At 38.0% G+C, this 16,784-nt stretch overlaps 1 protein-coding gene across 1 annotated transcript in view; it reads right to left on the reverse strand.

Moving 5' to 3' along the window:
* Positions 1 to 1,036: 1,036 nt before the first annotated feature.
* LOC121417713 overlaps positions 1,037 to 16,784 on the reverse strand; it is a 37,939-nt gene continuing 22,191 nt past the window's right edge. Inside the window, exons 8-16 of the mRNA XM_041611450.1 lie at positions 13,719 to 16,316; positions 12,318 to 12,461; positions 11,270 to 11,344; positions 9,717 to 10,707; positions 8,274 to 8,416; positions 7,425 to 7,586; positions 5,153 to 5,297; positions 1,994 to 2,037; positions 1,037 to 1,403 (exon numbers count right to left, since the gene is read on the reverse strand). Coding sequence (XP_041467384.1) covers positions 1,359 to 1,403; positions 1,994 to 2,037; positions 5,153 to 5,297; positions 7,425 to 7,586; positions 8,274 to 8,416; positions 9,717 to 10,707; positions 11,270 to 11,344; positions 12,318 to 12,461; positions 13,719 to 16,316 — 4,347 coding nt within the window. The 3' untranslated portion in view covers positions 1,037 to 1,358. The remainder of the gene's footprint in view (positions 1,404 to 1,993; positions 2,038 to 5,152; positions 5,298 to 7,424; positions 7,587 to 8,273; positions 8,417 to 9,716; positions 10,708 to 11,269; positions 11,345 to 12,317; positions 12,462 to 13,718; positions 16,317 to 16,784) is intronic.

Here is a 16,784-nt window from a genome sequence, read left to right on the forward strand (position 1 = left end):
TTCGGCCAAAGTTCATTGACCCTAAATGACCTTTGACCTTAATCATGAGACCTGAAACTTGCACAAAATGTTCAGCGATGCTTGATTACTATTATGTCCAAGTTTCATGAATCAGATCCATAAACTTTCAAAGTTATGATGGGAATTCAACAGATATCCCCAATTCGGCCAAAGTTCATTGACCCTAAATGACCTATGACCTTGGTCATGTGACGTGAAACTCACGCAGGATGTTCAGTGATACTTGATTAACCTTATGTCCAAGTTTCATGAACTAGGTCCATATACTTTCTAAGTTATGACGTCATTTCAAAAACTTAACCTCAGGTTAAGATTTGATGTTGACGCCGCCGCCGTCGGAAAAGCGGCGCCTATAGTCTCACTTTGCTTCGCAGGTGAGACAAAAAATGGTCTCTCATGACATCACACCAATTTTACACTAGTGGGTGATTTCAAGTTAGGTGTCAACCTGTTTGTTGGTGTAAGGTGTTGACTTAAACACCAGTACAGCACCATTTAAAAAAAAATGAAGAATCTCAAAAGATGTCTAGCCATACATAGCGTGATGTGGACCATTTCTTTGTAAAGGAATCAAGGCAATCTTAATTGTCCTTCCAACACTAACACTGAAATGTTAACTCAGATTAGGTGTTTGGAGCTAGGGAAGGCAATCTTCATTGTGGTTCCAACACCAACCCAAGCACTAACACTGAAATGTTAATTCACTTTTGGTGTTTGGAGGTAGGGAAGGCAAAATGAATCTTAATTGTGCTCCCAACACTAACACCATCACTAACACTGAAATGTTAACTAACATTAGGTGTTGGAGCTTGTTAATTGTCACTATCGCTAACACTGAAATGTTAACTCACAGTAGGTGTTTGGAAGTAGGGGAGGCAACCTTAATTGTGCTTCTATAACACCACCAAACACCAACACAAAACTGTCATTGCACTTCCAACACCAGCATAAACACAGAACTTGAAATCACCCAATGGTGTTGTGTAGTTGCTAACTTGCCCTATCTCTTTTTTTTCAACATTTAATTTTTTTTGGTCAGCGAGTTTAATGTTTTATTCCAAAACACATGAGTGATAGAGTTGCATGATCATATTGAAAACAATACAAAATAGTTATATTAACATGACAGTGTTAAATACATGCTTAACGAAGCATAATAGAAATAATTGTCAACAATGTGTATGTTCATGAATTTATTGTCACACAAAAGAATTAGGAAAAAATGCATTTTATGCAGCAGACATACATTGGAATAACTAGGGCAATCTTATCGCTTGGGCAACGGTTCTGGTGGGCTAAGTTTGTTGAACTGTCTACATAAGTTTGTTGACCTCTATTTAGTGGGTGACCTCAACTGCTTGTGAACTAGTTTCATCCATCATCTAGATATAGAATGAAAAAAGATTTCATGATGAAGTATTAATACTTCCAAAAATAATCAAACATTTCATCATATGCCAATAGATCATAGGCAACACATGATATTGAAGATGAAGAATGTCCAAAAAAGAAATGAAAGAAACCTTTATATTGGCAAAGCAATTTTGAACAGGCATTTTCTCTCCGGCTGCAGCGAGATATGATCATGAGCTTTAGAAAATGTTTTTTTTTAATTAATTCCAAAGTAATAGAAAATTCATTATTTTCTGATTGTACATATGCAGAGGAAAGTGGACTATTACATTAATAGACAATTTTGGAGGTACCTTCCATAAATCAGAATTAAATTGTAGACCTCCCAATAAAATTAGCATTTGAGTGAGGGGAAAATGTAAGGTTGGATCAATTATATTACTCTCTCTCTCTCTTAAAAAAAGAAGCTCTTACTCTAAATGAATCCCCCCCCCATTCCTCAAATGCCCACACTCCAAACTAAACCAGCGTAAAAATGCATTTTCTATGAAGTGAAATAACAAATTTAATTCATTAAAACAAACATTCTTCAAAAATGTCTGAACTGAACATTTCTTACCTCCAGAGGGCCTGCATGACCATGCATTTCATCATCCATTTCATCTACGAGCAATATGAAAGTAAAGAGCACAAATGTGAAGGTATATTCAAATCAGAACAAACATGCCTGTTAAGTCAAATCTCAGAAGTCTGCTCAACTTTGCCGAAGTTTGACTTAAAAATGCTTTTTTTCGGGGTCCCGTTTCACAAAAGATTGTTGGAACAACAAACACAAAGGCACAATTTCAATAACAAATTTATTATCGGCCAATCAGATTGAAGGATTTCAGTGGCTTTCAACTGTTATTGCAAATTTGTTATTGTAACAAGTTTTGTGAAACTTGCCCCTCACCTGGTCTGAATACAATGCCTTGATTTGAGTGAAGAAGAATTATGCAGATTTACTCTAAGGTTTATTGGGTATCAATGTCGGATTGAGATATTAAGAGGGGTGGATCATCCTCCTCCATCTCAACAATGAGGAGGACAAAGAGTAGGAGTACTTCTTCACAAAAAAAAATGACAAGTCCCTCCCCCCGAAGCAAAAACAATACCATGAAAAAAACACTTCCAAATGAGATGCAATAGGTTTTTTTTACAGATACTAGGAAAAGAAGGGGAACAAGGATTATCATAAATGAATTGGAAGCACTTGTCATAACAGGAGAAGCACAATGTCAAAGAGTTTGGGGATTTCCCTTCCATCTATGATAGGATATAGATCACATACCTACCAATCAATAATCATATGTCTTCAGAAATGTATATATGACCAGCCACTCTAATACTAACAATAGCTTGCCCAAAATGAATTTTTTAGATTGCTATTGAGCTTGAAAAAGCAATTCCTAAGCTTTCAAATGGTATATAAAGGCCTGGTCACACCGCCCAAGTGTTGTTGGAGCAGTGGTGGAGCGGAGAGAAAAAAATCATCACCGCTCGCTACCGTTCACCATTTTCGATTTCGATTGTTTTGTGGGTTTTTTTTAAGTTTTGTTTTCGATTTTTTCCCCAATTTTGTGAGCGAAATTCGACCCTTTCTCCCTACCGCTCCAACAACGCTCGGGCGGTGTGACCAAGCCTTAACTTGTCAAAATTGAGCAACAATTCCCCTAACAAGTAATTGATTGAATGCTGAGGAAATTGAGCAAGAGCCTAGAAGAATAAGAAGAAAACAAGGGTTGAAGTTTGGGGTTCACTCAAGCATGAGATGTGCACACTGTGCTATTATCAGTGAAACTTCCAAGCAATCTGAAAAAAAAAAACGGTGTCAAAGAAACTCTTGTATCTTTTCTATTATTCAACTTAAGAACTTCAATTTTTTTTACAGTACTGTTTTGTCAGATAAGCTAACTTTCTAATTTGGGGTTTTTAGAGATCAATTTATAAAATCACTTAATGTTGGTTTGGGTTGGCTGGTCACACATACTTCCTACATAAAGTAAGAGTTCATATCTAATAAAGATAACAGAATTGTCGAGTTGACTTTTTTTTAATCTCAAAACTTGTTTCATAAGTAAAAACATATTGTTGCATAATTGAGCTAAAGAATATTTAGACTTAAGGAAAATCAAAATGACTGTTTACATAGATCAAAATCCTGGATGAAAAGAGTGAAAAAATCACATTTCAATTTATCAGACATATTGATCGTCGGCATTCATCCGAAACATCGTATCAGTCAACTTTGGTAAAAAAAAAATTAAAAATCTATGCAAAGATTTTTGCAGAAAATGAAAGTAGAGTCCTATTCTATTACTGTAAACTATTATTGTAGTTTCTAAGATGTGTGGAGATTTTCACGGCGATACCATGCAAATTGTTGATAAATGCGCAGTCCCACTGGAAACGTGTACTGTAGCAAAGCAAACAACAGCTGCGCACTTAACATGCACATGCGCCATCAGCCAAACCGTCGTATTGGCACTGCATTGACTTTGCACGTCTTGACTGACTGCGCGCACTGAAATCAGTCAGGGTTGTTGTATCGCCTATGGCGTTTTTGTACAGGGAAAATCTTCTCCGCTCGAACCGAAATTATAAACACGTAGCTGTTCTGAATATTTTCTCTGATCCTGGGGTTTTGTGTAAATATAAAATACCAATGTCAAGCAATTGTCTTTCTAGCGATGCATATGTTGTAAGGCAAAGAAACTAAGTGTGAAAATTACAGTACACTTTGAAGTCGATTTTTTTCTGAAATGGGTTCGCACCGTCGTATGTGTGATGTGACGGTTTGGATGACTGCCGACGATTTAACAATAAAGATGAAATAAACAAGGAAACATAAAGACTAACTTTCAAAATCATAAGAAGCTGCAAAAGAGGGGATATTTGAGCAAGCAAGCCTCTATGTCTCATCTTTGACAGGCAAGACGTCGGTGACCTTAACATTCCCCCACGTGTAGACTACCACACCGTTATCCATTTCTGTTAGAGCGCCCCCAGTGCCCTCATCCGCAGGGCCAGGTGAAGAGACGGGGGAGGCCACAATGTCTCCATCAGAGGCGGAGGAGTTGAGTCTCCTTCTGTTTCCAGGGATCTCGATCTGCACTAAGCCCAAATCGTTGAAGGGATGTCGCTTTAAGGCTGTAAGCAAGAAATGCGTTTTTTTTGGCAAAGCAAATCATAAAAGCACTCAAATAAAAAAACATAGCAGTTCAATTAAACTAAAAAAAAGCAAGCGATTGTTTTTTTTTAACATAAATAAAACCAAAAGCTTTTCCATAATTGAGAAGAAATATCGGTAAATGTAATATTTTTTTATTCCTTAGTAAATCAGATGGTTCATAAATTATGTAATCTGATTTGCCAATTTTCTGTATTTACCTCAATAAAGTGTATGTTCCTTGAGTAATAGATACTACTACTACTACAGTACTACTACTACCACTACTACTACTACTACTACTACTACTACTACTACTACTACTACTACTACTACTACTTCTACTTCTTCTACTACTACTACTACTACTACTACTACTACTACTACTACTACTACTACTACTACTACTTCTACTTCTTCTACTACTACTACTACTACTACTACTACTTCTACTACTACTACTACTACTACTACTACTACTACTACTACTACTACTACTACTACTACTACTACTTACTACTACTACTACTTGTACTCGTACTACGCTCACGTCATCATTTTTATTTTTACCTGGATGATTTAGAAGGAATGAAGCTGACGAGATGGTCTCTAGTTTTCTGGGTGTGGTTGGGATGTGGTCGACACTGTACATGGTAGAAAAGATGCCATCTTGGGTGTGGTCGAGGCTCGAAATGTTGTCCTCCACAGTGTGTACCTGACAAAGCAGAATCAGGGAAATGGAAGAATGAAATATCGATCTCATTTCAAATTACGGTGTCTACATCATTAGGCCTATCTACTATGCACTTTTCTGATTATGAACAGAATATTTCAGAAAGGGTGCATTTATTTTTGTATTTCTAATTATTGCTCTTAAGGAAGTAAATGATGGTGTACAGATCAAACTCTTTTTTCTTATGATTCTTAAATGTAAATTGCCCCCTTACAAGCCCCCTACTCCCCTCCTTCCATCTCTCTCTATGTTTCTCTTCAACAAATAATTGTGGGCTGTGTTACATGTAGTGTACAGTCAACTCTGACACCTATAATCGGGTAAGACATAAATCATTTGAAAAACTGCAAATTTCTATGGTGTTTACAATAAAAATCCACTTCTTCATATACTTTCAATATGTTGTAAAAAGGGGGAGTTTTACATTCGAATGAAATGTAAAACTTATTACACTATGCACGACTTCCAGCAACAACTACAATCAAAGAAAAAAACACAAACTCATCTACACTTTAAAATGATTTCCGATCATGTTTAATAACAATTTCATTCCCATATCATTATTATATCAGCCAAAAATGTACGAAGTGTACTCAGATTATAATATCTTTAATAATGATTAAATATCTTTGAGCATAGATTATTCAGTTCTCACTCAGTATTTGGAGATTACATACAGTACATTTAATAATAAAAAAGGTCACTGTGTTGGCTTGTATTGATTTTTCACTCTTTCTTCTTGAGACATTTGACATTATTCTATTAAAGAATCCTTTACGAAGAACATTGGATGTACAAAATGGAAAAAAGGAAGATACATGAACTAAACTACAACATTGACACAATCAGAAAAGGTGCAAAATAAAATATCACACTGCAAAACATAACAAAATAAAATGTGTTACAGAGCAAGCAATGATATATTGCACACTCACAATAACTGAATCAGAATAAAATAATGCAAACAAAAATAATTTGCAAACAGCAAGAAAAGCCAAGCAACTGAGGTAGAAACAACATAATACTAAAAATACAGCTATTCATATAGAATAATTATGTTACAATATATATTTCATATCAAACCAGAGTGAAACTAAAAAAAATATCTTAAGGGGTGTTGCAAGAAAAGATTTGCAATCAATTCCAATATCTGGTGAACTTTACAATTGACATATCAATTGTAACTCAAGCAATTTGAATTTTACTGCTTGTTGGAAGTAGAAGTAAAACAGCATCAAGTGCAAATATGAAATTGTAAGTCTTACAATCAATTTTTTGACCAAAATTTGACTTGCGATTGATATCAAGTTTCTAAAAACACCTCATTAATCATATACCGAGTGATACATAACAAACTTAAGATTAAAAACGATGTAGGATTTTGTGTTGCCATTAAATAGTTTTATTATAATCTCATATTAAAAAAAAGTTTGTATTTCACAGTAAAACAAGTTGAATGGTACAGATTTATATCAAATCAGCAAACATTCTCAGAAAATCATATGTGGCGTTGTCGATAAGCAAGGTTTATTTTGCACATAAGTAGCTTTCGTACCTACTAAAATTACTCACTATTTCGAACAACAAATTAGAAAACTGAATAGTAAAACAAATTGGTGAAATAATATTTGTTCCTGAAATAATTAGTACATGTAGATCGTTAAAGATACTGAACTCATATTGCAGACTTAAAATAAGGTGTCTATAAACATATAAAGTAGACTATTTCAAGAGTCCAAAAGTGTCTTTCAAGGAATCAATACTAACACAAATTTTGGCAACATGCTAACAGCAAGATAGCATGAGCAGGAGCAAGGGAAGACAAGGGCTTCTTGAGGCATATTAACACCACAAATCTTGGATAATTGTACATGTAGGTTAGACCAAAGACAGCATGCACGCAAGAGTAAGGGAGGACAAGGGCTTTTTGAAGCATATTAATAACACAAATCTTGGATAATTGCAGGTTAGATCAAAGAGAGCATGCACACAGCAGTAACAGGACAAGGGTTTCTTGACAAATCAAACAAATCTTGGTAACATATAAGTTAGACCAAAGACAGCGTGCATGTAGGATTAAGGGAGGACAAGGGCTATCCTTCAGGCTACCTCTCGCTCGCATTGTTGGACCTGAGCAACGGTCATGGCCACCTTGTCTTCTAGGATAGCCATAATATCATCAGGAAGGGTACAGTCTACAGAGTTGACTTCCATCTCTAGCTGTTCCAGCCGCTCCTCAAGGGTGAAGACCTTCCCAGCTGAAAGGTAGACCTGAAGCAGTATGTGAAAAGAGGTAATAGTAAGAAAGTTTATATGTTCATTGGTAGTTTATACACCCATGATGACATTCTTTAATTGTTATTATCAGAACTATCATCCTCCTCCTTGTCATTATATTCCTAATCATCCTTGGCATCATCATCATCATCATCATCATCATCCCCATCATCATCATCATCATCATCGTCATCATCATCATCATCATCATCATCATCCTCCTCTTCATAATCATCTTCATCACCACCACCATTATTACCATCACCAAATACATCATCATAGTCATTACCAAGTTCACCTTTCATAATATTTCTTTTGGGTGCATATTCTGTCCTTTAAAATAATTAAAAAATATAAATTATTTCAAAGGATCAAACAAATGCATGATAATTGTTGGGAAGTAAAATGGCCACAATGTTCATGTTTAATCAGAGAAAATGAGAAAGGCGAATAATGTTTTTCTAATTATCCTAGAATCACACAGAGTCACCCTCAACATGCCCACAATATTTCCAAAGTAAATACCCCCCTTCCCCTTGAATCCCTTGATGTCTTTTTAGGATTTGAAATCACCCCTTGACTACATTAACTTAAGTGGGCCAGTGTCATTTTCAACCCAGTGTTAAGGGGTATAAGACTCCTCAAACAGCATAAGAGGCAGACTTCCTGCTCATTCCTTACCCTTTCTTCGAGTTCTGAGACACGATCATAAAATGCAGAGAGGAAGTCTGGGCTAAAGTCACCATCTCCATTGGTAGGGGTGAAGGAACTCTCAAAGACTGACACTTCTGACTTATGCCTCTTTGAAGGACTAGGGGTGAAATCTAACAGAAAAAAGAGAGAACATTACCAAATACATATATGTATATCTAAAATGATCACGAGGGCTATGCAGTTTATCTGGATTATGTGGTCTAGTGGTTAGAGTATTGGCATTGGGGTTCAAATCCCTCCATGACCATTATCTCCACTTTATTAAACCAAAAAAGCCCAAGAGCAATTTCTGTTATTTTTGAAGTGTGACTGATTAAATGGTAGTAATTTTTTTTTACCTGATTGCTAAGAAGCATGAATGCATGTAAGTAAGCAACCAGAGGACTGACAGCTCAAGGTCCTCTCCGAAGGACCTGGTACTGAGAATGAATGCCTTACCAAATGGCACTAGTGCACCAAGTGGGAATCGAACCCGGGTCACCGGAATCCAACCCCCCACCCCCCCCCCCCCGCTCTATATACCGACTGAGCTATCGCACCTCCTTACTTAGATGGAAAAGGTTTCCTTTGTAATTATACTAGCTTGGTGTTAATAAGAAAGTATGCTGGCAAGTTCCTACAGGAGTTACTCCACCAGAAACTTTTAATCTCTTTTACAAAATCATTCATTTTTACTAGGCTATGTGAAGTTTGTGTTTACTAAAACATGCATGGATTCAGTCTGATTAACATTTTTTCAACCTAATCTCAGTATTTAATACTTGTGATAATAAAGATTTCATGAAAACAGGTCATCACATGGATTTGAATCCCAGCCATAGCATAATTTCCTTCAGGAAGAAATTTATCCACACTGTGTTGCACTCAACCCAGGTGAGGTGAATGGGTACCCAGCAGGATTAATTCCTTGAATGCATGGGCGCTGAAAGGCAGCTCGAGCTAAAGCCGGGGTAATAATAACATCGCGCCTTGGAATAGAATATTTCTAGATAGATGGCGCTATACAAATGCCTATTATCATTAATATTAGTATTACTATGGACAAAGAATGATTTTTCAATAACATTTTGCTGGCAGAGAAATTTACTTTATTGGATTTCAATAGCATATTTGTGTTTTAGTTAGTAAGCAAGATCCAGCCAAACCATACGTTTTTTTTCTATTTATACAAATGAACTTTGTTCTCAACAATCATTTCAATGCAAAGTTCACTTTTCATCAAAATCTTATTAGGCATATTGAAAAGTTAGTCCAACAAGTTTAAACACCTAGAAAAATTTATTGCAAGAACATACACCACTCATCGGTAAACTCATGCATAACTTACAAACATTTTTTGCAACAGGCCCACATGTCCAATGTATTCCATGGTGGATAGAATCAAAGTAAGTAAGAAGCTGATAGCCATACCTAATGTTTCTACTCTGGCTGCGTCTCTTGGGTTCTTGCCTTCATTTGGGACCATCTCTGTAGGTACCATGGACTCAGAGTCTGAACTGCTCACCGGGACTGCAGAATCCCAGACCAACTCATCGGATGAGAACAGCAAGGTTGCCGTCGGTGGGGATGTTGGTCCGGAGGTTAGGTGCAGGATCGGTCCCGATGACGGACTGGAGGAGTGGCGCGATCCTGGAGATATGGTGGCCTCTGGAGACTTTGGTTTGGAGGAAGCTGAACTGGGCGTGGCGCTCTTGTCATTAGTCTGTTTTCTCTTGTCCATCTCCTGGGGCTTGGCGCTCGGAAGAGAGAGTTTGAGGGAGTCCTTTGGTACTCCCTTTCTGTCCCGTAAATCTTTGACAGAATCTTTCTCACCGGGATGTTGGGTATCTCCTTGAGGTCTTTTGCTATCGGATGCCTGGGATTTGTTTCCCGCAGTTTTGCCAACCATTGCAGACATCTTGCAGAACTCGCTACCACATCGACCATCACACAGTCTTCTTTGGGGTGACAAGTGCACAGCATTGGCATTCTTATCCTTTTCTACACTAAGTTCACCATCAACATCACCACAAGGTTCAAGTCCACACTGGAAGACATTGTTGTCGATATCGATCAGAACATCTGCTAATGAGTTCAGGTACCCATCCTCTACGGATTCGCTCTCTGAGAAAAGATCATCACAAAGATCGGAGAGAAGATTCAAGTCAATATTTTTTCCTTCAAGTTTCTCCCTGTCCTCCTCTGTCTCTCCATCTATCCTTCCATTCTCCTCCTCCTCCTCCTCATCATCATCATCATCACCCTCATCATCCTGTTCTTCCTCCTGATCAAGGATGTTGTCATCAACAAGCCGAGCATGGATAATAGTATCGTCTTGTTGCAGTTCTATCGCTGCTTCGGTGGTGTTGAGAACTTTCAGGGCAGTAGCAGTAATCATCCGCACGGCTGTCGCCATGTTGATCTGAAATTTTACATGTAAAAAATTTGCAAGAAATTCTTTAAATTCATTAGATCTATAAGCAGTTTTCCTACTTATCAATATTTTGCACACTCTGAAAATGCCTCATAATATCATATCTCATCTTTTTCAATGCTCTATTTATGCAAAGAAATCCGGTGGGGGTGGGGGGTGGTGGCAATCATGTATATTGGCAGTATGGGTATGTGCAAACCTCAAGACCCTTTTTCACACCTTGCCAGCAGTTCCCAAGGATATTATTTTCACCCTTTCCCATTGACCAACCTGTTCTTCCCCGTTCATAAGCCGCTCAATTCAGGCGTCAGTTCACAAAGACCCATATTTCATATTAAAATCCAGTTCCCAAATACCCCCATTTGCAGAATACCATCTAATTCTTAACCCTTTCATTTTATTGCAATTCCAGTTCTTCAGGGTATGGTTTCAGATTTTGAGGGGCCGCACACCCCTACTACCCTTTCCAAATCCAGGTGCCCCCCCGGCGGCATTGTAGTTGAGCCCCATCCCAGAAACTCTATTATGGCTGTAATTGGCAATTGCTTACCTGTGAGTCGGGATTGTCATCGTCTGTCTGAGAAAGTCGCACTTCTAAATCACAGAGGTCCTCCTTCACAAGCTCCTGAAAATGAATCAAAATAGTATGACAAATCAACCCTGTTGTTAATAAAGATCTCATTGTTTAAATGTCACTCCAGTTTTACTTCTTTTATTTTGATTCATACTCATTCAATTTATGTCAGTTATTATTCATATCTACTTTCACAGCTGACAATACTTAAATTATTTACTTTCAGGCAAATTTTTTATTTCATCAAGGATAGCAATTCACTCCTTGTGATTTTTTACAAGGAGTAAGAAAATATATATCTTTATATAAACCCCTCAAAAAAAGTTCTGCAACTCAAGTTTGAGTGCTAATAAATTTCTTAGTGAGCCATCATCATATGTAAAAGTTGTACCATTGGAAAGTATGATTATTCCTCTTTACAATCATGTGTCATTTGTAATGCTAGTGTTATCATGGAATACACAGACATGATAATACGCAGCAATGTTAGAAATGAAATGTTGCAAAATGCGTCGTTTCCAATAGCGAATTTCCAATTGTTTTGAGGATGGACCGAGTGCATTCACTGTCGCCGGCCGGCCAGCATGGTGGAAATTCTATAGAAATGGAGACTCTTGTTAGAAATCAATGCACTTTGCAACATTTCACTTCTGACTTTTCTCAATGTTCATGGTGACTGCATATTCCATGATTACATAATCACAGCAAATGGCATGTCATTGTAAAGAGGAATAATTCAGCTTTCCAATGAAACCAGTTTCATCTTTTATACTTCATTAACCAAAGAGATATCATCCCCCAAAACTGAGTTGCAAAACTTTTTTTGAGGGGTTTATATCAAAAAATATATATATCTTTATAAATACATATATATATAGAGAGAGAGAGAGACAAAGAGATTAGACAAAATGGGGGAGGAAAAAGAAATTTTGGGAGATTTTATTGTTTTCCAAATAATATAGGAAAAAGATGTTACCTTTAATTTGTCTTGCCCCTGCCCCCCTCCCCCCTTTGTGATACTAACCTGTGGACTAACGGCCAAGTCACCTCCTTCTGACTCATCATATTCACTGCTAGTCTGACTAGACAAAACTCCCTTAGCAACCTTCCTTTCCAGTGACGTCAAGATGTAATCAAGGGCATCTACTTCATTTTGGATGTTGGAAAGCTAAAAAAAAAGTAAATAACAGATGAAAGAGGATGTTATATTCAAAATTCTAAATTTATAAAAAGTGAGCAAAATCATTTATCACTCTATCATCTAGAAAATGTTGAAGAGATAAAACTAAATAATCTGGATTTGACAAGGGAGAACAATCATAATAAAATTCTTCTTTTAAAGAGCGGTAAGTACATCAGAATGACCTCTCTAAAGAAAATCATTCCTTGGTATACACATTTCTTTTGACAGATGAATTAAGTCTTTTTTTATATAATGGTGGAACGATATTCCTTCATTTGAAAATCAATATCTCATTAGCCAATATCAGCTTATTGAAATATCTAACAAAATTTGTTGCCAAACAATAATCAAAATAAGACTAGTAAATTTTAGGCACCTCAATGTTAATCCAATTCAACTGAAATAGGCCTAATGATGTTGTGGTGATTTTATCACAAAAATTCAGCTGAAATGCAGGTTATCATTACACTCTATGCAGTCTAGTACATGCATTGGCCAGGTGTTTTTTCAAGTCATCTTTCATTACATACACTTTGCTCATACATTTAGGGTGACCCTGACCAGGCCACAGATAATTTGTCAAAAATGCACTAAATTTAGATTGAAAATCTTCAAATTTTCAATGTTTTTGTTTTTACAATTATATTTTTGATCACAAATAGATTATCTTAAACGATTGAGAATTCCCATTAAGACCATTTCCAAGATTTTTCTTTTTCAAAATTAGTGTTTTCCTGTTTTGCTATTCCTTCAATGAATGGACATGGCTTGAGATTTCAGACCAAAACTTTGGTGAAAGGTACCATATTGCTAAAATAATCAGCTACAGAAAATATGAAACTAAAAGAGTGTAGCATTGTCTCAGCATTATGTGAGAAATATGACCATCCACATCAAAACTCACAAGGAAGCTTCTAAATGATATCTTGTCAAAATTCATTAACAATATTTTTATATGCATGATTATTCTGATTTTCTTATTCTTTTATTTTTGAAGACCAAATCAAAAGAGAGGGACACAGAATATTTTGAAAGAGGGGGGGGGGGGGGGGCTGAACACTGAACTAAAATGGTCACAATTACTAGAAGATGAGCAGAAAATTGGAGAGTGTGGTCTCTAGCACCCCGGCCTATTTTGGTTAATCACAGAGCACCTTTCCTAGTGACTTACTGTTAGTTTTGAGGCAGATGGTCCAATACATGATATGGTGGAAGAGATGAAAATGTGATTAAGAAATATACCTGATTTGCCGATGAAAGCACCTCCTCTGCCGACTGTAAGACCTCACCCTGCTTGATGGACAACTTGTAGGTGAGGTTTGCAAGATCGGCTTCTTCCTTCCTCTTTAGCATCTTTGGTGTCATCTCCTCTTTCTCTCCAACAGCATCCTCCTCATCGTTAACTACGTCAGCTTCAGCTCTACCTATGTCAGACTCTTCTCTTTCCTCTGGTTTTATCTTGTTGTAACATACTTCTTCATTCTGTAAAGAGCTACTAAGATCCTTGCAGTTTAGATCTTCTTGAGATGCAGCACTGTCATCTTGGAAAGTACTTGCATTGATAGTGTCAGCGAGAGCATCATCTGTGTCTTTTGGGTCTTGGTTTGGGGAAGAAGACTGATCCTCAATGCATGCAGGGAAGCTTTCTGATATGCTCTCCTCTAAGTGTTCTTGATCTGGACACAAACAATCTTTTTCTTCTTCTTGCCTGGAAGACACCTTCCTTGCTCCATCTGTATCCTGGACACTGGCAATGTCTTCATTATGATTGCTGTCATCATTGCCATTGATGTCATCTGTCAAGGTACTATTAGCATCCTCAAAGTCCTCCTCCTCATTATCACTACTGTCAAAGACATCTTGTTCTGACAAGAGACCTGTGATCTCATCACTGTTGGACATGCCACAACTGTAATCTCTCTCTTCGTCCTCATCCTCAAATCCCTCTTGCTCAGGATCTGCATCCTCTCCAGATGCAGACATGCCCTGAGATGTGCTGTCATGTTGTTTCAGTCTCCTGTATCCTGCCAGAATTTCCTCTTCATCATCATGCAAGCTGCCCTGTTTTGGAAGAGATAATTGCTTCTGAAGTTGTCCATGGCTGGCCATGCCACCTTGAGGTGGTCTGTAGGGTAAAGGATCAGCATCACTGTGGCTAAGACTTCGCAACTTGTGAGTAGTGCTCGGTCTTATCCCTTCTGACTGATGATATTCCTTATGTTGCTGGAGCAGTTGGCGAGTGAATAGGATTTTATCTCTTTTGAGGGTATCAGGAGAGCCCTCAGATTCTGATGATACTGTTGACAGGCTGTTCTTCCGCTTGCACTCAAAGTCAGGTGTTGTGGGACCTGAGGATATAGGTGTGCTTTTGGGCAGAGTGCTCTCTGTTGTTGTTGACTCAACAGATGTCTGTCGACTCTGACCAACATCTTTAGACTTCTTTGGTTGATTATGCTTCCCTGATTTACTTGGACTGAAGACTTGACGCTTCGGTGAACCTCTGTTTGGGGACTCGCTGTCTTGGCTATCATAGACAAAGCGAGACCTGGTGACATCACTTGGTGAGAAGGACGGACTATTGCTGTCTGCTTCGTAAACTTCAACAACCAGAGGGAGTGAATCGTACCGGATGAAACGGTTTGAATTAAATTTTCCATTTCTGTGATGCTTGCCTTTTGACTTTGCTTTTGTGTCCTCACCATCGCTGTTGCTTCCTGGATCATCATTATGATCCTCATCTCTCATGTTACGGAAATCATCACTGGATCGGGAACGTTTGTAAAATGAACGCGGATGAAACTCAAGGTTTAATGATACATGGTCTCTGTTTTCTAGCTCTTCTTCTCTCGAAGCACATCCTTCTTCTCCATCTTGGAAGCTCTTGATCGAAGGATCCTGCTCCTCATCCTCATACTTTGATTCCTCCTCTTCTGTCATGGAAGTTGTCCGAGTTTGGATCTGATCCAAGAACTCTTCCATTGAGAGTTCCCTTGGCCCTAATCCTTCTTCATCCTCATCGCTCTTCAAGGTGTCTTCACTGGAGCTTCGACTCAAGTTTGTCTTCTCCGCTTCACTCAATTTCCATTCATCCTCTGCATTCTCCACCTTCCCCGTCAATGTGCTGTTTGTCGAATCAAAGTCTTCATGGATGTCCGGTGGTGGTGAATGTAAGTCACTGTGAGAGGAGTGAATGTGTGTCTCTAGGCTATCTAGGGTATCATTGGCATCCAGGCTAAGTAGACTAAATGATGCACTGGAAACACTCTCAAAGGACTCTGAGCATCCTATATTCTGCATCTTGAGTCTCTGTGACAGCATTTTGTCTGCTTCAATGGCATCAGGACACGGACCATTCATGTCTCCATCCATGGAATTTGAGAAAGCAAGATGAATCCCAGAGTCAAGCTCCCTTGGGGATATCATACTCTCCTCATCCTCCTCTTGTTCACCCTCATCGTTGCCATGACGACCTGCATCAAGTTCATCATCACCCTCCTCTTTCACTGGAGTGCATTCCTTGCTGCCATCACCACCATGACAACAAGCAACATCTTGAACAATCTTAGCAGCAACTGGAGGAAGAGTATCATCAACAACCGCCGGGCTTCCTGGCTTGCTTCCCGATTCACCCCTGTCTGAGCACTCGGGAGAAGACATCTCCTCAATGGGGGAGAGGATGTGAAAGAGCATTGCGTCTCCGCCACGCCCGTTGGCCACTGGAGGTGGAACCTGCTCGCTTTTCTCCTTCTCTTTACAGACCTTGTCGCCCTTGGGATCGTACACAATCAGACTGGGGCTGGAAGATCCATTTCTCTCCTTCCCACTCTTGCAGGTGCATCTCTGAAATAAAAATCACAAAAAATGAATCAGTTTGGTAATTGCAAATCAATAATCATCAGCAAATAATCACTCCCTATATTCGTCAAAAACATACATTGGCGAAATATAAAGGAAAACTAAAGTATTTACTTTAAAATACAACATGTGTCATTGAAAAAATAGTGAAGTTTGCTTTGAGATTCTTACATAGCTTAAAGAACAAAAGTGTTTGTGAAAATTTGCATGGTCCAGGGTTGACATTTTGAGCCAAAACTGGTGCTATAAAATACAACTAAATCACAGGTGACATTGCTCCAATAAATGAAGCAATCATAACAGGTAAATCTATTAAAAAGGCATATATCAATAACTCTCTTGCAAATATTAAAGTGAGACTAACCTGAAACACACTACATGAAGTCTCTAATAGACTGCGTGTTACATAAGCTAGTCTTATAATTATCCCTTTTGAGAGTAAATCTAATAGCA

This window comes from Lytechinus variegatus, chromosome 1, assembly GCF_018143015.1.
Source record: "Lytechinus variegatus isolate NC3 chromosome 1, Lvar_3.0, whole genome shotgun sequence".
In the NCBI taxonomy this organism is placed as follows: Eukaryota; Metazoa; Echinodermata; class Echinoidea; order Temnopleuroida; family Toxopneustidae; genus Lytechinus; species Lytechinus variegatus.